Source organism: Artemia sp. Qi Xiang Cuo, chromosome 2, assembly GCF_049724085.1.
Source record: "Artemia sp. Qi Xiang Cuo chromosome 2, ASM4972408v1, whole genome shotgun sequence".
NCBI lineage: Eukaryota > Metazoa > Arthropoda > Branchiopoda > Anostraca > Artemiidae > Artemia > Artemia sp. Qi Xiang Cuo.
The window spans coordinates 60,543,030-60,566,497 of NC_142795.1; the positions used below are offsets into that span (position 1 = coordinate 60,543,030).

The 23,468-nt window shown below is 36.2% G+C and overlaps 1 protein-coding gene across 2 annotated transcripts in view; it reads left to right on the forward strand.

The window, feature by feature from the left end:
- Positions 1 to 431: 431 nt before the first annotated feature.
- The window catches only part of LOC148955460 (artemin-like), a 34,674-nt gene continuing 11,637 nt past the window's right edge, over positions 432 to 23,468 (forward strand). Inside the window, exons 1-2 of one of the 2 annotated variants that reach the window (XM_089108212.1) lie at positions 432 to 453; positions 19,076 to 19,350. In XM_089108212.1, coding sequence (XP_088964338.1) covers positions 19,099 to 19,350 — 252 coding nt within the window. In that variant the 5' untranslated portion in view covers positions 432 to 453; positions 19,076 to 19,098. Of the gene's footprint in view, positions 454 to 7,667; positions 7,961 to 19,075; positions 19,351 to 23,468 lie in introns of those variants that run through there. The other variant, XM_089108211.1, reaches the window with a different exon arrangement.

The window sequence follows — 23,468 nt, forward strand, 5'->3', positions numbered from 1 at the left end:
GAAGAAATTTTGGGCGATATAGAAGGAAAGTTTGCTGTTTAACTTTGAAAATGATCTTGAATACTAGTCGAAGATAGATACAATATATGATTAAAAAATGAACAAAACTAATTCGAAGTTCATTAAAAGGAAAACCGGTCTAATTTCTTATCTTTTACTTGGTCGTTCTTGTCGTTTTGATTTATATTTTGAAAGCTACGAAACATTTTGTTCTCATAACCAAGTTTGAGAATTTAATCTTTTTGCAGCTTAAAATTGCAATGTCATAAAAACATTGTATAAAGGAGTTAACTTTTATATCACTTACCTAAATGACATTTTGGAGAGATATGACCTTCAAGGATCATGCTTCTCTTTAGTTCTACATTAGAAAATCCTATCTATTAGTTATCTTTATCAAGTGCGCCTTTAACTTCCAAGTTTCAAGAGAAGAACAGTGCGGTTTTAGAAAAGGTAAAGGATATGTCGACCAAGTTTTCATTCTTAGGCCAATAATTGAGAAGTGCCTGAGTTTTCAAATACCTTTGGTTCTCAGTTTTATAGTTTATGAGCAAGCGTTCGATTCTGTCGATAGAAGAGCTTTAGTAAAGGTTTTATCCTTGTATGGTATAGCAGACAAATACAATAAAGTGATTAGTGCTATGTACGAGAATAACACTGCTGCGGTTAATGTAGGGAATGAGGTTAGCTGGTTTGTATTTAAATCAGGAGTTAAGCAGGATTGTGTTCTATCCCCCTCTATCTGGATTATTTGTATGGATTAATTTCTAAGGAGCACAGGAAGGGCAATGGGGGACCAAGGAATCAAATGGGGAAGAAAAGGTCTCCTGGAGTTAGATTATGTTTATGGTTTAAGCTTCCTAGATAAAAGGGTAAGCAAAATGAATGAAGTTTTAGAGGTTTTGTGAGTTCAGGATGATAGAATAGGTTTGAAAATTAATATTAAGAATACAACGTCACTAAGGCTAAGAATAAGTGAAGATGAAAAGGTGACGTTGGGTAATGAAAAGATTGATCAGTTGGGCAGCTTCACTTACCTTGGTAGTATTATTAGTAAAGATGGTGGGAGCAGTGAAGACGTTAAAAGTAGAATAGCCAAGGCTCAGGGTGCTTTTTCACAGTTAAAAAAAGTTTGGAAGAATTGTAAGATAAGTCTGCAAACCAAGATTAGAATATTAGAAGCAACAGTGATGACAGTGGTCAAATATGGCTCTGAAGCATGGGTGCTCCGGAAATCGGATGAAGATTTGCGAGATGTTTTCCAGAGAAATTGCTTAAGGATTGTTCTGGGTACCCGGCTGACTGACCGTAATTCAAATAATAGGCTATACGACTAAAATGTGGTTCAATACCGCTCTCTAGGGCTATAATGAAAGAAAGGCTGAGTTGGCTAGGACACGTTATGCGGATGAAGGATGACAGATTGCCGAAGATTGTTCCTTTCGGCCAACCATCTAGAGCTAAACGAAAAGCAGATTGTCCTCGTCTGGGGTGGTAGGACGACATAAAAAAGATTTAAAGGAAATGGGAACTTAATGGAAGGGTGTAAAAAGGGAGCCTTTGAATAGATTGGAATAGGGGAGGAGCTTGCGTAGCTGTGTTGGCCTCAGGTAGCTTGGTGCTGCGGTGAGTTGTTAGTAGTAGTAGTAGTATCTATATTGCAAGACAAAATACTGAGTACCTATTTCTTTTTTTAGTTATTTCATCACAATTTTTATTGTTGATAGGAAATAATTCAGCATATATAGGCTATATATATATATATATATATATATATATATATATATATATATATATATATATATATATATATATATATATATATATATTTTTTTTTTTTTCACTCACTGACCCCTGCAAGATCTAATTTACCCTGAATTTCGAACTCCACGCAAAATATATATAGCGAAAATGCGCCAATGGCGCATTTTCGCCTCTTTCGGTGCGCTATCTAAAGTCAGGCACCTGGCATCACTGGTATGTATGTTTGACCCCTACTTTCCTTAAATACGAAGAGCATTAAGGCGAGTCTTTCAGATAATTAAATAAAAAAGACAAGTTTTTTTTAACTGAAAGTAAGGAGCGACATTAAAACAAAACGAACAGAAATTATTCCGTATGTGAAAGGGTCTGTCCCCTCTTCAACGTATTGCTCTTTACGCTAAAGTTTGACTCTTTCTCACGACTATTTTTTAAAACAATGAAAAACTGTAGCGTAAAGAGCAAGGCTCTAAGGAGGGGAGAACCCCTTTCATATACATAATAATTTCTGTTCGTTTTAAGTTTTAATGTCGCTCCTTACTTTCAGTTAAAAAACTTGTTTTTTTATTTAATTTCTGAAAGTTTTTGAATTAATGCAGCTTTGATTTTGGCTCACCGTACATGAATAATTAAAGTGAAATTTGCATAGTCATTTTACTTTTTTTGGCTAAATGGCTTTCTCGAAATTCGATCTACCGTAACATACGAAATAACACGTAACGAACTTCTATGTTCGTATATTTTTATTACGTAAATGACGGGTTCTCCCCATAGTCAATACCTCGCTCTTTACGCTAAAGTTCGAATTCTGTTCCAATTCTGTAAGAATGACCCCTGAATCACAAAGGCCGTTTAATTAGAATAGATAGCTTTTTTGAAAGTACTAGCGTAAAGAGCGAGGTATTGACTAGGGGGAGAACCCCTCATATACGGAATAGTTTTTGTTCGTTTTAAGTTTTAATGTTGCTCCTTTTTTTTCAGTTGAAAAAGCTTGTTTTTTATTTAATTTCTGATCGTTGTTTTTAAATAATTATGGCAAATCCGATGCCCCCCCCTCATAGCAATGTCCCTTCCCCCATGACAATATCCTAAATGGAAAGACCTTCTCACTTAGCCCCCTCCTCCAACCCCCCTCCAAGTAGCCAATACTGTATGCAAACGGTGGTCAAAGTTCACAACCTGCGGTCCTTCCTCCGAGGACTATGAGGGATTAAGTAAATCTCAAAGACTTAGTTATGAGGTTTTTGACTATGCTGAAAAAAGGAGTATCTCGAAATTCTTATCAGGTGACTGGGAAAAAATGAAGGTGGAAGGGGGCCTAGTTGCCCTCCAACTTTTTTGGTCACTCAAGAAGGGCACTAGAACTTTTGGTTTCCGTTCGAATGAGCCCTCTTGCGATATTTTATGGACCACTGGATCGATACGATCACCCCTGGAAAAAAAACAACAAATAAACACGCATCCGTAATCTTTACAGTAGGGTTCTCTAATACGCTGAATATAATGGTTTGTTTTTCATTAAGATTCTATCATTTTTAGGGGGAGTTTCCCCCTTTTTCGAAAACAGGGCAAATTATTTCAGGCTCGTAACTTTTGATGGGTATGGTTAAACTTAATGAAACTTAAATAATTGAAATCAGCATAAAAATCTGATTCTTTTGATGTATCTACTGGTATCAAATTTCCGTTTTTTTAGAGTTTTAGTTACAATTGAGCCGGGTCGCTCCTTACTTACAGTGCGTTACCACGAACTGTGATGTTGAGGGGATTATTGAACTAAATCAACATGCTATTTGCATATGTGTTGTCAAAAGGGCGTAACTCAGGAATGACTTGAGTATATTAATTTGGGACTTTCAGGTAATGATAAGGGAGATGACCAATTGACCAAAAAGTAAATATTTACGCGCTACTACCACAACATCTTCCACTGCTTCTACTAATACCACAACATCTACTACTATCACTAAAACTACTATTTGTGTAGCGAGTACTACTAAAGCTGGGGATAATTTGAAACAAAAATGTGAAGAAACGCTGTGGAGAAAGTTGAATTAAAAGAAAACTTACGATCTGCATACAGATTGCTGATACGGGCGTATCAGCAATATTTTTGGAACAGCTTATCGTACCAAGAGGAAACTTCAGGGGCATCATAAGTGGGATCTTCAGTTGACCAAAAGGCAAAATGTACCTGCCTTTTGTAATGCTACTACTGTTACTACTACTGATAATAATACACTGTTACTGCTACTACTACTGCTACTACTATGAAACTAGTACAATTAAGGCTACGAGCATGAAGGTGAAAATTTGACAGAATATTGAAGGGAATTTCAACTAGTCTAAATCAAAACACACTATTCAATTCAATCATTTATTACCCACAACTACTAGAGAACAAGTAGTACAAGTGTAGTATAAACAAATAATAAAAAGAAAAAAAGAAATAAAAAAAGAACATCAACAAAACACTAGCAATTAATTTCTACTAAGAAAAAACTGTAAAAGGCCATTATCAGGGCCAATTTTAAAAAATGCATCTGCAGAAAGCTCTTGGTTTAGGTCACAGAGCTTTTTAGTTACATCCGTAGCATAGGTTTTTTTTTAACTAGATACCGATTTCTAGTCCATGGCGACAGAGAAAGAAGAAATTTGCAAAATTTGAAGTATGTAACTTTAATCTTTTTCAAATGCTTTAGCTTAAGAACAGAATAAACACCCGAAAAATAAAGTACAGAATGATCAGAAAAAGTCGAAAATAAGCGGCCAAGAGCTTACTCCCTACGAATATTCTTATATTTCTTATATTTGCTTATCCTTATATTTTCCACAGTTTCCTACAATTTTTGAACAACTGAACTGAATTTTTCTTACTGCATCAGCAACAATCTGTTATCGGAAAAGAGCTAGATGGTTAGAAACAGTAATACCAAGGCACCGAAAGGAAGAGACAGAAAGTAGAGAAAATTCATTACATACCAGAGGAGTAGTCGAAGACAGATTATAAGATAAGAATTCGCACTTGTCAAGATTCAGGGATAAGCCAATATTTAGGAAAGACTGAGAAACTAAAGAAACCATCGCAGAAAGAGCAGATTTAGTACGACTAATCAACAGGATGTCATCAACATAGGCAATGTAAGAAATATCAGTAGAACCAGAAAAATAAGTGCCTGATATCTTTTCCAGAACATTAGAAATACAAATTTTGAAAAGGGTTGGTGATAAAACAACTCCCTGCCTTACGCCTCGAAGTACTTTAATAGTTGTTTCTGGAGATTTCAGGCGGAGGTATGAATTAGAATACCAAAACTGTAGAAGGTAAATAACCGAAAAATTAACACCAGAAGAAGCCAAAGAAAAGAAAAGCTGGTTGTGAACAACAGAGTCAAAAGCCTTTGAAAGATCAAGTGTACAGAGATAAACGCTTTTACACTTAGATGAATTAGAAAGTAGAATAGAAGAAAGGACACGATGAGTATGTTGGCACCCCACACCAGATCTGAAACCAAGTTGATTTTCACCAAAGAAATAAATTTTTTGAGTTAGACTAGGTAAAAGAATATACTCGAAAACCTTGCTAATATTGCAAGAAACAGAAATTGGACGGTAAGAAGAGCAATCTGTTGGCGGTTTACGATTTTTTTTTTTAATTGAAGTCACGCTCCAACACGAAAAGCTTTCCGGGACGACAGAAGACGCCAAGCATATTTGAAACAAAAGCGCAAGATGTGACACAAGTTCAGCACATTTTGGAGTCAGATGCTTTTTAGAGATACCATCAGCATCAATAGATTTCGACTTGAGATGTTTCAAAGGATTCATAACTTCACAACGCAATATAGGCAGAACAAAGTGATGACTTAGAAATCTAGGGACTATTTCAACAAACGATTCGCCAAACTTTCTTTGAACAGAATAATTCAAAACGGAGAATATCTTCGAATAATGTGCATGCCAAGAACTTGGTGGAATAGCATCACTACTCACATCACAATCCTCTATTTTACTTGAATTAATTACTTTCCTCCACTCTTTAGGCAAAGATGGAAAATCAAGCCCACGATATCGGACACTTTTTAGATATTTCTTGAATTCTAATTTAGTTTTCTGATTAATAAGAAAAACATTACCAGACCTAGGCCGAACACATTCTGTCCCAACTTTTAGCCAAAATTAAGCTTTATTTTTACAGGCCTTAAGGTTAGGGTCAAGTGACCAAAGCGGCTTTTGAGTATTCTTTCGGATTCGCTTTACTGGGACAGAAATTTTTTCAGCTTCTTACATAGGTAGTATCATTTCAGCTTTGGAGCAATGCACTTGTATTAGGATTATATCTCAGTTCAAATCTGACAGTGAAACCAGTTATTTTGCTTGAATTGAATGCACAAACTTGGCTTGAATTTTCAATAAATTATACTGACTAGTTTAAATTCCCCAGCTGTTCAAGAGCTACTAATAATACTTTGCTCAGAGATTGGTGAAAGAGCAACGTGAATTTGGATTTAAGATGCCGAGAAAAAGGAAGGGGGCAAAACAAATTGAACAGAGTCAGCCAGCTAACATTTCCGTTTCAGAGTCCTCTGTTTCGAATTCTTCAATGGAGTCACAGAAAGTTGAAAAGATCAGTATAAGATCACTAGCTGACAATGTATCGACGACTTTAACAGTTGTACAGTCTAATTCGACATCGTTTCATGACCTGAGATCTTCTTTAAAAACCATAGAATCTAGACTCAGTGTGCTGGAGGGATCCTATAAAGCACTGGCGGTATTAGTGCCGAGAGTGAGTGAGATTGAAAAATAGACTAATGCTGTACACAGTACAAAATCCACAATTCAGAAAGATAGTGCCCAATTGTCAAAATAGTTGAGTGGAGTAAAAGAAAGCCTAATGAAAGTAGAAAGTAGGGAAAGGCAGAAGAATATTATGATTTGGAATATGGGAGTAACTATGAAAAAGAAGCAAAAACGGGGTTTGAGAGGTTAATAACGGATGGTCTGGAAATGCCCCTGGACGAATAGGAGGTAAAGACCCCTAAAATTCAATCTTTATGAAAATCACACCATCAGATTCAGCGTACCAGAGAACTCTACTGTAGAAGTTTCAAACTCCTATATACAAAAATATAGAATATTGCTATTTTTGCCAGAAGAAGGATCACGGATGCGTGTTTGTTTTTTTGTTGTTTTTTTCCTAAGGGTGATCGTATCGAAATAATGGTCCTAGAAAATCAGGATAGGGTCCATTCAAACGGAACCTAAAAGTTCTAGTGTCCCTTTTAAGTGACCAAAAATATTGGAGGGCAACTCCCTCCTCCAACGCCCCTTTTTTCTCCAAAGTTATCTGATCAAAATTTTGAAATAGCCATTTTGTTCAGTATAGTTGAAAGTTCCAATAACTATGTCTTTAAGGGTAAGGTGACCCCCACAGCCCGTGGGGAGAGGCCTGTAAGTTATAAAATTTGCCCATTGTTAAACCATATTATTTGTTATTGAGAAGTATACAGACATTTTTCGGGGGAGGGGATTTTTTGCTTGGGATGGATTTACATAGAGAGAATTCTCCTTGGGAAGGGAAATTTCTGGGGTTTGAATTTTCGGGAGGAAATTTTACACTGGGGAAATTTGACAGAATTCCTATACGAAATTCTTGTTAATTGTCTTGCATTATCTTTGTCAACCCAATTTTGCTTGTGGAGATGTTTGGAGGAATTCTTCGAGGATTATTTTCCACGTGTTTTGATTTCCAGGAAAAATTGCCACGGAAGGGGGCATTTCCAGAGTGATCGAGAAACCGATTAGAAATTGAAGTATTTTCAATTAAATGGGGGTTGAGTTGCACGAAGTTTAGCTGGACGGTGGTTTGATGAAGTTGGGGCTGAGTTCCGCGTCGGTTGAGTAGCACGGGAGTTGAGTTAGGATTGAGATGAATGGAGCTGAATTGCATGGGGTAAAGCCTAGACAGTCTAAACCCTGATAATAAATGAAGTTAAAAAAATATCTAAAAATTCGCATTTTTCACATATGTAACACATGGCGAGATTTCCAGCTATGATGAAAATTTGTGTAACGTTGCTGCTATTTGCCTGGAAGTACTCTGTTTTTCAGTCAACGTTTTGCATACGATTTTATGCTGAGAGTTTTGTTCTGATTTGGCAAAACAGCTAAAGGAAGGATTTTCCTAAAAATAAATGTAAGTGTTTTTCTTTTCGAAAATGTTTAGATATACGTTTAGTATAGTAAGCTGAATTGACAAATTATGCAGAAAACAGAATCCACCAAGCTGATTTTCAAAGAAGCCACTAAACTGCAATTTTAGCCGACTTCACTCCTCTATGCCCTCCCTACCTAGATTCCGTGCTCATTTTTTTTTAAGCTGAGACAGGTTTATTATCTAGTTCCAGAAAACATATTGAGCTTTATAAGTAACGAAGGGTATAAATCCAATCTGGGACTTCATTTGGGCCGTAAATCAATTAGGGACCGCGGTATTAGCCTAAAATTGGGCAATTGAGAAGTAAACATGTTAAGAAATCAATTTTTAATTCATTAACACATTTATTAACACATTTTGAAAAGGTTTTCACTACACTCTCCCCCCTCCTTAATGTGCAAATATGTTATATATTTCCCATGTTTTTCTTTTCTTGATTTTATCAATGTTCAATTTACGGAATTAATTTACTTCAATTTAATTTAATTCAAATTTAATTCAATTTACGGAAATAGTGACCCATGGGGAATATATAAATTCTAGTATATATTTGCAAAGGTAAAGGTCTAGAACTGGGCCTCTTTAGAAGGATTTCCATTGTTTGATTTGTGTTTTTGACAATTCATCCCCGGCCCCACTTTGAAGGTCTCATATAGCCCTAGGCTATATAAAGAAACTAACCCAAAAATTGATGAAATTCTTACTTTACAATGTGCAGCAAGTCCCCAGGGGGAGGGGCTGAGGACGAATTGGCAAAAGCACGAACCAAACAATGGGAATAAGCGTAAAATTAGCAATCTAAAAATGTTTCTCTTTTCTAGCATGTCTCCTGAAGAGGCCCAATCTAGACTCGAACAACAGCCCATGGTAACCAAAAGTAAAAAAACACCTTTAGAAAAAAACTGCCTAGTGAAAAAAAAAATTGTCATCTGACACTGATTCAGGAATGGTAACTTACCTCCGTTCGTATTAAAAATAAAAGTTTGTTGCGAAAAGAAATTTATGGTAATTTTGAAAAAAAACCTGAAACCCCTCGAAAATGGCGTCAGATCAAATCACTTTTTTGCATGGGTAGCACTGATATGTCTCGTTTTTTTTTTGTTTTTTTTTCTTTCTTTTTTTACAGGGCTAGAGGTTTATGAGAACATCATAGAGAGATGCTTAATAGCTCATTCAAAAGCTTTTTTTCACATCTACATGTTTTTTTTTATAAATTATACCATGTGCAATTGCCATATGGCACAAAAATGGCACACTGTGCCGTTTCTCAAGGGACGGGGCCAGCGGGCTACAAAAAACAAATGTTTAATAGCTCACATAAAAGCTATTTCTCACATGTGCATTTTCTTTATAAATTAATTAAAAAAATATTTTTCCACAAAATAAGTTTTTCAAAAAAAAGTAAAGAGCTCCAATAAACCAAAAATGAACAAAAATATATTCAAATAATCTACCAAGCATACAACTATCACAAATCCGTATCAGTAAATAAATGAAACCCAAAACAAACAGAAATTAAATTAAATATCAGAGTCAAAAAAATACGAGCAGAAATTAATATGAGTAGGGTTCTAAACCCCATGCTTTCTAAAAGCCAGAATATAATTTGTACTTTACTGAAAAAAAATTCAAATGAATTTACTGAAAAAATGTGCATTGTCAGTTTAATATACAAATGCTGATATTTACTTCTTAAAATCTTAATTAATTTTTGATTTCTTAAAGTTATTAAAGTGAAAACATTTAAAAGAATTTTTGGTAAAATTCTACTTTATTTACTTTTGGCTATCTTGGAAAGGGGTTGGGTTAGGAAAATGAAACTTTCAGGGATGGGTGTACATGCTAAGGTATGACCCGGGAAGGTACTTTGAATTACTTACCTCCACTCCTCCCCCCCCTCTATATAATGGTAAATTACTGCACATTACTAGTTGTTTTAACTCATATTTCATCCTAAAGTAGTAACTAAATTTTACCGAATTTTTTTTAGTAAAGTACACATTATATTCTGGCTTTTAGAAAGAAAGGGGTTTAGAACCTTACTCACATTAATTTCTGCTTGTTTTGAGTTTGACTGTTATTTATTTTATTTTCTGTTTGTTTTGGGTTGCATTTATTTATTGATACTGGTTTGTGGTAGTTGTATGCTTGGTAGATTATTTGATTCTATTTTTGGTTTAATAGAGTTCTTTGCTTTTTTTTTGAAAACTTATTTTGTGGAAAAAGTTTGTTTAATTAATTTCTTTCGTTTTATATTGAGATAGTCTTTTTCAGGGAGAAATATTGAGCTTTTTCTAAGTTAAACAACCACCCAACCATCCCTTCCCTAAAAACCTTAAATACCCTCTGGGCATAACTTACAATCCTTGCCCCTAGACTCTGGGGTTTGTTTCAACCCCAAAAGCATTGTTATATGATATTTAGACTATTTTGAATAGAATGGCTATCTCAAAATTTCATTAGAAGCATTTCGGGATAATACAACGTGTTTGTGGGGGGAGGGGGAGGGGGGGTAACTGCCCTCCGATCACTTTTACTCTTAAAAAGAGCACTAGAGTGTCTGATTAAAAATACAATGATCCCTCTTCGAAGTTTATATGACCACACTTTCTACAAAAACATATGTTATCAGGGCATAACTTACAACCCTTGCCCTGAGGGCTGGGGGGATTTTTTATCCTCAAAAATATAATTTCCAAACCTATCTGATACGCTAACAAAATGGCTATCTCAAAATTTTGATAGTAAGTGTTTGGGGAAATGATGGGCATGGGGGGAGGACAAATGCCCTTTGATCACTATCGAATAATTAAAAAGCGACTAGTCCTCTCAATTTCCAATCGAATGAGACCATTTTGAAGCTTCTACGACAAAACTTTCTACAAAAACCTTATATGCCCCAAGGGCATAACTTAGGACCCTTGTCCTGAGGGCTTTGGGGAGAGGGTTGTCATCCTCAAAGACATAATTTCCAGACCTTTTAACTAAGTTGAACCAAATGGCTATATCAAGATGTTGATCGGAAATATTTGGGCAAGTGATGGGCATGGGGCGGGGTGGTTCTCCCTCTGATTACTTTCGACTATTAAAAAGGGCGATAGCCCTCTCAGTTTTCAATCCAATGACTCCTTTTTGAAGTTTTTACGACAAAACTTTATATAAAAATATTATATGCCCCCAGGGCATAACTTAAAATCTTACCCCTGAGGGCTGTGGGAGGGGGGTGGGTTGTCATACTCTAAAACATAATTTCCGGACCCTACAACTACGTTCAACAAAATGCCTATATCAAAACGTTGATCGGAATTGTGGGGAGATTATGGGCGTGGGGGGGGCATTTGCCATGCGATCGCTTTTGACTATGAATGAGGGCACTATCCATCTCAATTCCCAACTGATTGAGCCCTTTTTGAAGTTTCTACGACAACGCATTCAATAAAAACATTATATGCCTCCAGGGAATAATTTACGATCCTAGCGCTGAAGATTTTGGGGGGGGGTTGTCATAGTCTAGAACATAATTTACGGATCCTAGAACTACTATCAACAAAAATGGCTATATCAAAATGTTTATCAGAAGTGTTTGAGAAAATCATGGACGTGGAGGTGGCATTTGGCCTCCAATCGCTTTTGACTATTAGTAAGGGCACTAGCCCTCTAAATTTCCAATTGAATGAGCCCTCTTTGAAGTTTCTACGACAACGCTTTCTTTAAAACCTTATATGCCCCCAGGGCATAACTTACAACCTATGCCCTGCGAGCTGTGGGGGGGGGGTTTCATCCTCAAAGACATAGTTTCTGGACCTTTAAACTACGTTGAACAAAATGGCAATCTCCAAGTTTTGATTGAATGTGTTCGAGAAAATGGTGGCCGAGAGAGGGGATTAGTTGTTCTCCAATCACTGTCGACTATTAAAAAGGGCACTAGCCCTCTCAATTTCCAATCGAATGAGCCCTTTTTGAAGTTTCTACGACAACACTTTCTATACAAAACTTATATGCCCCCAGGGAATAATTTACAACCATGGCCCTGAGGGTTGTGGGGGGGGGGGGTTCATCCTCAAAGAGGTAATTTTCATAACTTTACACTACGTTGATCAAAATGGTTATCTCAAAATTTTGATTGAAGGAGTTTGGGGAAATGGTGGGCGTGAGAGGGGGGATAGTTGCCGTGCAATCACTTTAGACTCTTAAAAAGGGCACTAGCCATTTCAATTTCCAATTTAATGAGCCCTTTTTGAAGTTTCTACGACAAAACTCTATAAAAACCTTATAGGCCCCCAGGGCATAACTTACAACCCTCGCCTTGAGGGATCTTGGGGGGGGGGTGTCATCCTCAAGGACCTAATTTCCAGAACTTGCAACTACGTTGAACAAAATGTCTATCTCAAAATTTTGATTGGATATGTTTTGGGAAATAGTGGGTGTGAGAAAGGGGTTAGTTGCCCTCCAATCACTTTTGACTATTAATAAGGGCACTAGCCCTTTGAATTTCCAAACCTTAACCCCTCCCGTATACTCTGCAAGTGCCACATGGCACCTAAGCAATTTTTCTGTCATTTCTCAAGGGTTGGGGCTATCGGGCTATCAGAACATCGTAGAGCGATACTACGATCATCTAAGGGCATCCTAATATCACTCATGTCTACGTTTCTCCAATAAATTCCACCATCTGCAAGTGCCAAATGGCACTTTTGGTGGCATTTCTAAAGTGTAAGACCTGGAGCTCGTGGCTACGAGAACATTTGGAGAGGAGTTTCATGGCTCAATTTAAAGCTATTGCTCATATCGATTCTACCATCCGTAAGTGCGATATAGCACTAAAAACAGCACTTTTGGTGCAACTTCTTTAGTGGAAAAACTTGGAAGCATAAAACGGTACCATCGTAATAATTATGTTCCAAAACTCTTCCCTGGAGGTTTACAAGAAGCCCACCTGTTTACCCTCCCCTTTCATCCTCACTAATAGATTTCATAAATCGTCTGCTCACCAGGAATCTACTGCAACATTAGTAGGCTACCACACCATCGTAGAGAGATGTTTCATTGCTCATTCAAAAGCTATTGCTCATATCTACTAGGTTTTTAAAAAGTCTACCATTTATTAGATTTTAATGTTAGCTAGTTCCTTGGTAGAAATTGCAGTGAAACTTTTGTCTTTAACACGGTCAGCTGACTTGAGGCTTGCAAAAGGATTTTTGAGAGATGGAATGCTCTTAAAAAAAATAAATTCACCGAATAACAAATAGTTGGATTATTAAATTCTCGATGACTATTCATTGACATACCACCCTCCCCTTCCTCCTGTTTGCAAAAGTTCAACTTCATAAAGCATAGTTTAATGCTCTCACTCTTTACAATAAAAACTTGAATTAACTCAGTGTTTCAGTGTCATAACGGTTTTTAATACCCAGTGCTAGTATTCTCTAAGAGGTTTAGTCTTGGTAGATAATTTTAATCATGGTTGCAGCGGTAGCTGCAAGCTAGTAAAGAGCGAACCACATTCCATAGTAACCGAAAGTTAAAAAACCTGTTTTGAAAAAAAATACCTAGAAATTTATGGTGATTTCACAAAAAGCCTGTAACCCCTCGAAAAACAGCGCCAAATCAAAATGAAAGTTGTACCATTGGAATGAGCATGGTTGGAAACCTTGAAATGGGAAATTACAGTCCCACTCTTTGAACAACAACGAAAATCACTTTTTTGCATTGGTAGCACTGATCTATTTCCCGTTTTTTTTTTTTTTTTTTTTTTTTTTTTTTTCTAGCAGAGCTAGGGGGTGACCAGAACATCATAGAGAGGTGTTTAATAGCTCATTGGAAAGGATATTACATTTGCTAGGGCTCTTTTTAAGTGACCAAAGAGATTAGAGGGCAACTAGCCCCCCTCCCTAAAGGCTCCCCCCAAAGCCATCCAATCACAGTTTTGAGATAGCCATTTTGTTCAACACAGTTCTAAGGTCAAATGTCTGTGGTTCCGGTGACGATATGACCCTACATAGTCCCTGGGGAAAGGGCTTCATACTCTATCGGTATCAGACTATTTATATCACGCGTATCGGTATGAGTGTATTGTTATTGGGCGTATTGCTATCCCAGGTACCTAAACAGATTTTTATAGCTCATACAAAAGACATTGCTCATATATACGTCCAGTGGCGTAATTTCGTCAAAATCCTGGGGGGGGGCAAAGTAGGAGCCAATTTTCCCAAATCAAGTAAAGATGATTGTGATAACTGAAAAATGAGCCATATATTATCATAGAGGCAAAGATATACTAAGGAAATTGACCTGTTTCTCTTTATACTTGAGTTATACAGGTTTGTCTTAGTTTTGATAAGATTTATTTTTTTTAACGGCCTTTTTGGTTCCATGTCTCAAGTGGAAAAGCTGGGGCTAGTGGGCTAGCTGTACTTTTAGAGTGACGTTTAAAGGCTCATTTGAAAGCTATTTTTCATATCTACGGGATGTTTATCAATTCTATCATCCGTAAGTGTGATATAGCACTAAAACAACACTTTTGATGTCACTTCTTAAGTAGAAAAGCTTGGAAGTATAAAACAATATCATCATTGTAATAATTATGGTCCAAAACCCTTAACCGAAGGTTATTAAGAACACCTCCCGTATGTTCCTCCTCCAAGCCCCCTTAATAAGCTACGCAATTAAAGTACATGCACTAATATATCAAATTAGATAATTAGAGGTTCGGTTCTGTTGGTATTCCTTTAAAATGAGCCATTAGACATAACCTGAACCATTAACTATTAATGGTTCAACCTGATTACAAACAGGAAAAGCCTACGGCTTTTTCTTCTTTGAAATACTGAGAGACAAACCTCAAACAATCAAGTAGCTAACTAATTCCAGTGTATGCAATGGTTTGTTATTCCAATGATCGTCTTTTAATGTAATTACATTTTATTTTACATTGGACGTGATCGTCTCTTACTAGGTTGCTAGCTACCGCTGCAACCCGGATGATATAGTTAAGTTGCCAATGCTAGTATAGGTGAAAGTTCGTTCTTTATTATAATTACCACGAACTATTCTTTTGTTTCAAAAATCAAGTATCTTTGAAAAGACTGCAGCATGAAAAGACACCAAAAATGCAGTTTTTTTTGTAAAAAGTGATTCTATTTAAAAAAAAAGTTTTATTAAAAAAGGCACTAGAACTTCAAATTTTTGTTTAAATGAGCCCTCTCAGGACATACTAGGACCACTGGGTCGATACGATCACCCCGGGGGAAAAGAAAAAAAAACAAACAAACAAACAAATAAACAGGCATCCGTGATCTTTCTTCTGGCAAAAAATTCCAAATTACACATTTTTGCAGATAGGAGCTTGAAACCTCTACAGTAAGGTTATACGCTGAAACTGATGGTGTGATTTTCATTAAGATTATATGACTTTTAGGGGGTGTTTTCTCCTTTTTTCAAAAATAGGGCAAATTTTCTCAGGCTCGTAACTTTTGATCAGCAAGACTAAACTTGATGAAACTTAAATATTTAAAATCAGCATAAAAATCCAATTCTTTTCATGTATCTATTGATATTAAAATTTGGTTTCGGTTACTACGCTTATAAAGTTTCGGTTACTATTGAGACAAGTCGCTCTTACTATACAGTTCGTTACCACGAACTGTTTGAAAGTATTCGACTTCGAATTAGAGTGGCTTGCGTTCCACTCCTGCTTGTTTTTTTGTTTTTTGTTTTTTTCAATCATGATTTTCTCCCTTCTATACGGTCATTTTCAAAAAATTTCATGTTTTTGTAAATGTGATGCAGTCATTTTTTAACGCATGTCCCAGGAAAGTATTTGGTCAAGCATTTTGATTCAAAAGGGAATAGAGGTCATCCAGTCCGTGGTTTGCAACGACATTCTGAGTACATCACTAAATCCATACCCCAGCGACCGGCGTAATTTGTCAAAATCCTGTGGGACGGGGTCAATGTTGGAGGCAATTTTCCTAAATCAAGTGAAAATGACAGAGAAAACTGAAAAACGAGCCGTATAGCAATAAAAAAGGTAAAGACGTACTAAAGAAAAATGACCTGTTTCCGTGGATGCTTGAATTAACCTGGTTTATCTTAGTTTTGACAAAATTTTTGGAGAAACAAAATTTAAGCTGGGAGGGAGGGAGGGGGGTAAACTGGGGTCTGGAGGAAAACTGAGGTCTAGGAGGGGAAGTTGCCTCGTCTGTCCCATGGCAAATTTACGCTCCTGACTTAGTGTTCGGAGAAGTGCAGGCATGTGATTCTGGAGCCACTCAAAGTTGTATATTAAAAGAAGGATTACTTACTGTTATACTTATTCAAATTATTTACTTGACAATTCCACCGTAATAATCTCTCCATACATAAGATTGTGCATCCAAAGAGGAAGAAGGACAAATGAAAATAGTTTTCTAGGAGAATTCAGGTAATTCTTTCTAAAATTTTGAAATGACAACAAACATAGTTTATAATACCATATATCGTACCTACACAAAAAAATGATTTTTTTTTAATTTCCATTCTTTTCTGAGTAATGAGTGGATTTTTATTTACGGACAGGTCAAATAAAACTCTAAGTCTAAAGGCACATTTCTGTTGATTTCTGTGCAAGTATGTCGATACTATATTTTGACTTTTTTTCCACTCTAAACTTACTTTTTCCTTCGATTCTTGTAGTTCTGCTCCTTAGTTCTTAGTTCTTAGTTCTTAGCTCCTTAGGCTTCTTAGTTCAGCTCCTTAATAAGGGTTGAGATGTCCTATCTCCCCTAGATTGCAGGTGATTAGAAATTATATAAAAAAAATAAGTTTAAATAAGAGATCATAGCAGTGTTGTTTCTAAATTAAATCTTAATCAAAAGCGAGCTTAGATTAATTAAAAAAACAAAAGTTTTTCCGAGGGAGCTAAAGAGCGAAGTCGAAATTTAAAACGAAAAAAAATTATTACTTCACTGCCAATCTAACATATATCAATAAAACAAGTGCAAATAAACCAACTGGTGATATTTCCCTCTTTTTGTAACATTACAGAAAAATAGCGCTCTACTGAAAACACAAAACAATATAGGAGTTTTGGAAGGTGAAAGTAAACCTTTTAAGGGCACCTTTAACAGTATACTTGTAAAGCATTTTTTGATTGTTGCTTTATTTATCTTTTTCGTTTAATTTGGCATCACTTCTGCACAATGAGATCGGTTCAAATATTCACTGTCGTTTTGGATCTGAAAAGGACATTTCATGATTATTTTGTAGACAAGTTCGAAGTGTCCCTACAGACTCGTCGTAAGACATATCATATATTAAATACATTGAATATACTATTGAAAGATACCCGTTTGACTAGTTTCTTAAGCATCTTCCGTATACAATATATCCGTGGGTTCCGGCTAATTGACAAGTACCCAAAGTTTCCCTTCCTACACCCTCCCAGGAAGTTCTAATTTCCCTTAAATGTTTCCTAACGAACTCCTCCCAAGACATTCGGGGACACCTGCTTTTCGTTTGGCCATGGTTGGTTGATAAGGACTATTTTTGGCAATCTGTCATCATTCAACCACAGAAGGTGTCCTAGCCATCCTAACCTTTCTCTCATTGTAGCCATAGAAAGTCGGATTGAACCACTTTCATCGTACATACTGCAGTTTGAGATAGCACTCAAAACAATCCGTAGGCAGTTCTCTGGAAAACATCTAACAAATCCTCCTCTTCTTTCGGAGCGCTTACGCTTGAGAGCCTTACTAGATTACTGTCATCACTCTAGCTTCCAGTATTCTAGTCTTGAAGTTAATACTTCTAAGATCTTCGCTTCACACACCGTTTTTACTAACAATACTACATAGGCAAGTGAAGTTGTGTATTGGATCAATCTTCTCGTTACCCAACATTACCTCTTCACCTTCACTTGTTCCCATTCTTAGCGACTTAGTCTTCTTAACATTGATTTTGAAACCTAATTCTTGCTCTCTGGACTCTCAAAGCCTCCGAAAATTACTATATTTTGCTAATATTTTCATCTAGGATGCTCAAATCATCTGCATAATCCAAGTCTAGGAGTGTTTTACTTCTCCATTAGATTCCGTTCTCTCCTATAATCTTTGCTGTACTCCTTAAGGCAAGGTCCCTCAAGGTGGTCCCTATAAATGAGGATAGAACATAACCCTGCTTGACTCCCGATTCAATTCGAGACCAGCTACTTAAACGGCGCCGTGTAAATAGAAATAAATTTAATGAGAGTACAGGAGACCTCTAGTCTTTTTCTGACTTTTCAAATACCAAAGACAGATCCACTTTGTTTTGTTTCCAAATATTTTGTGGAAATGAACCAGTAAATAATGAGCAACTCAGGCCAATAGTAACTGAAACTCTAAAGGGTTTTTACTTTTTTTCCCGGAAGAAATATCATGACAAGTGGGTTTATATTTGTTTTTTTCCCCGGGGCTGATCGTATTGAAACAATAGTCCTAGAAGATTCGGAGAGGGCTCCATCGAATGGAAATTAAAAGTTATAGTGCCCTCTAAGGAGCAAAAAAGATCTTATCACGGAAAAGTGGCATTTTCGTCCAAAGTGGCAGTCGGAAAAGTGGCAGTCGGAAAAGTGGCAGCGTAATTTGTCGATAAGAGTATGCTAATCTGACAACAGTCCAATGCAAGGAGCTTTTCAGTCAAAAAGCTAATTAGACTTTATCAATCATAACTTTTGAAGTTGAAAGTGCTCTGGAAGAATCTATGAGAAACGGCATTTTTACATATTAATCTCGGGATTCTTAAGTATATTTAAACAATATTATATGCGCCAAATTCTATCAACTTTCTATTTGGCGAAGACTTATTATGTCCCGCCCATTTTTAATTCAACTCCCAACTAGAATCAGAAGTCATTTTCTCATAAACGCCAAACAGGAGCATTCTAATGGTTAGAACCTAGATTCTTAAAAATCGACGGCGCAGTATTGTGCTCACAGCACAACTGCCTGCAACACGTGTTCCTACATCCAATTGACCTTTGTAAATTACTCTTTGCTTAGACAGCGCTATTGCACTGCCTATGATGTAAATACTTGTGCTTTCACAATTTTTGTAGAATTTGCATTTACCTTTCAGAAATTCAAAAAGAAGATCATTAAATGGAGGGTGCCAAAATTCAGAAAAAATTTGAAGAGACTGTGACACCCCAGGGGAAGATTAAGGATATTTCACAAGAAGCTTCAGCCAGGGAAAGAAGGAGTGGCAGTGAACAGGGCTCAAAGCAAAATTTTGGTAATCTGGAAGTTAAAATGGAATGCCCTGCCAGGCATAACTTCAGCAGTGAAATGGAGAATCTTTTGAATAATCATATGCACTTGGAATTACATCTTTCACATTCTTCACAAGCAATGGTGAGTTACAATGATATCTATAGCTGAATCGATCAACCGTAACAAAACTTAAACAAAACAAAACAAAAAAAAATAATAAAAAAAACTAAGAAGCCGCCCTTCAGGCCACTAAAGACTAAGGAAGGAATATGTCTCAAGAATATATTTCTCCTATATAAGCAACAAGGTGTTATCAGCGTAAAAAAAAAGTAAAACCGACTGTTGATTCAAAAAGAGAAAAACTGGGAGACAACAATAAACTAGAAAAAACAAACAAAATAGTAAAACTGAATTAGAATAGACTAGAAAAATCATCAATTGTGGTACAATTCAAACACACAGTTCAGTTACACGTGTATAACCTTGACGATTCAGTTATGTTCTGGATTCGTAAAAAAAAAAAAAAACTTAATTTTATGTTTAATTTCAGTGATCGTTCTGATTTTATTTTGTATTTTATTTTAGTTCTTTGCTGTTTCTCAATTTTTTGTTTTTAATTTTCTTTTTAAGTTCGCTTCTTTTTAGTATTTAAATTCAGCTAGCCGTAAGTCTCATTTCTTAGTGGTCTTTTTTTTCTTGTTTTCCGAGTTAAGTTCAATTACAATAATTATGTCCGTCAAAATTGACTACAAATAAACTGAATTGACTTGCAATAATTCCTGAAAGTAGTAAACTTGTTTCCATCAAAAATTTGTTTTTGATATTTACGAAAATTTAAGCTATTGAGATAAAAGTTCGAGTTCAAGTTCTTTCGTTCAACAAATATGAAAAAAACTCTACAATAAAAAAAATAACAAAGGACCCAGAGGTCCATGAACTGGGGAAAAAAAAAATTAACACTACATATTAATCATTTGCAAGTTAAAGACTTCGCCTATTTAGTAAACTAATAAGGGCCCTTTTTACGAATTAATTAAAAAAAACTTTCCGAAAAGAAGTTTTTCAAAGAAAAGTAAAGGCCATTTTAAGCTTAAGCTCAGCATATGAAAATACATGTTAAGATTAAAAAATAAAACGACCAGAAATTACTATTAAAGAATAAATAAAACGTACTTCGAACAGAAATTAAATAAACAATCATAGCAAAAATATAAAAGAAGTAATAATACAAATGAAAAAATAAATCTTAAAGCGAGTAATGCTCAGATTGAATATGAAAATCAAGCTTAAAATGAAAAAAAATATTTTCCTATTGAAGTATAATTGGAGATTATAACGAACAGAAATTAAATAAAAAATCAATGCAAACAAACATACAATAGATAATAATGTAAATTAATAAATAAATCATAAAACGAGTGAAACTTAAATTGATTATGCAAATCAATCTTGAAACGAACAAAAATCACTACAAACAAGAGTTTGGGTATGACCTCCTTTTCTCACTGTAAAAGTCTAAAACTACTGTGTCATTGACACTTTACTGAAAACTATATGCGTCTCGAATAATCTTGGAAAGTATAAACAACATCAAATTAAATATTTGATGTATAATGATACTAATTGTTGAAAAATCCATCAGTTCAAGAGTTTATTTCACTGTAATTGTATTTTTATTGTCAATGCTGTAAGAACTGGAAAAGAAAATATTTGTAATAAATATGAATATTTATTTAAACTGAATATTTGATGTATAATGATATTAATTGCTGAAAGCTCATCAGTTCAAAATGTTACTATAATTTTAATGTTTATTCTCAATATTAAGTACAAAAGAAAATATTTGCCACAAAATTGGTTTTCAGTAAAGCGCCAATGACGCAGTAGGTTTTAGACTTTTACAGTGATCTTTTTTCACTCTGAGAAAATGACCTACAACGTTTAATTTCCATTCAAATGAACCCTCTCTGAAGTTTATACGAGAATACCTTCCATAAGAACCGTATATGCCCCCAGAGCAATACTTACAACGCCTGCCCCGACCCTGTGTCGACACAGGAGTTTTTCTTATCTGACCTTTGAACTATTTTTAACGAAATGACCATACGTAAAGGAGTTTTTTTTTATATGATCTTTGAACTATTTTTAACAAAATGGCTACCTCAAATTGGGGGGGGGGGCAGTTGCCCTCTGATTACTTTTGTCTCTTAAAAAGGGCACTAGAACTCTCGGTTTCCAATCGAATGAGCCCCCTTTGAAGTTCATGCGACGACTCCTTCTATACGAAGTGCCTCTGGGAGAAAAATAAATGGAGTGTGGGGAGAAGCTAGCTGCCCTCCAATCACTTTTGACTCTTAAAAGGTGAATTACAACTTTCAATTTCCAATCAAATGAGCCCTATAGGAAGTTTATACGATGATCACTTCCATAACAACCAAATATGTCCCCAGGGCATAATTTACAACGCCTACCCCCGGGCCCTGGGGGGTTGTGTCGACACCCGTTTTTTGTTATCAAAACTTTGAATTATTTTTAACAAAATGTCTATCTCAAAATTTTTATCTGATGCATTTAGGGCGTGGAGGAGGGGGGCTAGTTGCCCTCTGATCTCTTTTGATAAAAAGTGAACAAGAACTTTCAATTTCCAATCAAATGAGCCCTCTCCGAAGTTTATACAAGCATCCCTTCCATAAGAACTATATATGCCCCTAGAGCGTTACTCATAACGCCTGCCTCCGGGCCCTGGCGGGTTCCGTCGACACAGGAATTTTTCTTATCTGAACTTTGATCTATTTTTAATAGAATGGGTATTATAAAAATTTATCGGGTGGGCTTGGGGAAAAAAGGGTGTGTGGGGGGCTAGTTGCCGTCGCATATCTTTTGACTCTTAAAAATTGAACTAAAACTTTCAATTTCCAATCAAATGACTCCTCTCTGAAGTTTATACGAGTGTCCCTATAATAAGAACCATATACGCCCCCAGGACAACACTTACAACGTCTATCCCCCGGGCTCTGGGGGGCATTTTTTTTTTATCTAATTTTTGAACAATTTCCAAAACACTGGCTATCTCAAAATTTGTAGCGGACAGGTTTGGGGAAGAAAGAGCGTGGGGGGAATAGTTTAACTCTCTTCACTCTTAAAAAGTAAACTAGAACTTTCAATTTCCAATCCAATGAGCTCTCTATGAAGTTTATACGAGCATCCCTTTCATAAGAACCATACACGCCTTTAAGGCATAAATTAGAACGCCTTGCCCTGTGCCCTGGGGGGTTCTATTGACACCAGATTTTTTCTTATCCGACCTTTGAACCATTTTTAACAAAATTTCTATCTCAGAATTTTCATGAGATATGTTTTGAAAAAGAAAGATTGGGAAGGGGGGGGGGGGGCTAGCTGCCCTCGGATCTCTTTTGACAATTAAAAAGTGAGCTCAAACTTTCAATATCCAATCAAATGAGCCCTCTCTGAAGTTTATACGAGCATCCCTTTCATACAAACAATATATTCCCCAGGGCATAACTTACAACGCCTGCCCCCGGGCCCTTGGGGGTTGTGACGACACCTGAGCTTTTGTTATCTGAGTTTTGAGCAATTTTTTACTTAATGGTTATCTCAACATTTTTATTGGATGCATTTGGGGAAAGGGCGTTCAGTAAAAAACTGAACTATAACTTTAAATTTCCAATTAAATGAGCCATCTCTGAATTTTTTACGAGCATCCCTTCAATAAGAACCATATATACCTCCAAAGCATAACTTACAACACCTGCCCTTGGGCACTGGGGGGCTGAGTTGACCCCTGAGTTTTCGTTATATGGTCTTTGAACTATTTGAACCTTTGAGCTATCTCAAAGGTCTTATCGGATGGGTTTGAGGAAAAAAGGGTGTGGACGGGGGGGGGGCTAGGTGCCCTCCAATCTCTTTTGACTCTTAAAAAGTGAACTAGAACTCTCAATTTCCAATCAAATCCCTCTTTGAAGTTAATACGAGTATCCCTTCCATAAGACCCATATATGCCACCAGGGCATAACTTACAATGCCTGCCCCTGGGCCCTGATATGTTGTGTCGACACAGTAATTTTTGTTATATGATCTTTGAACTATTTTTAACTAAATAGCTATCTTAAAGTTTTTATTGGATGCATTTGGGAAAAAAGGGTTTGGGGGGGGGGGGAGCTCCTTACCCTCCTATATCTTTTGACACTTAAAAAGTGGACTAGAACTTTCAATTTCCAATCAAATGAGCCCTCTCTAAA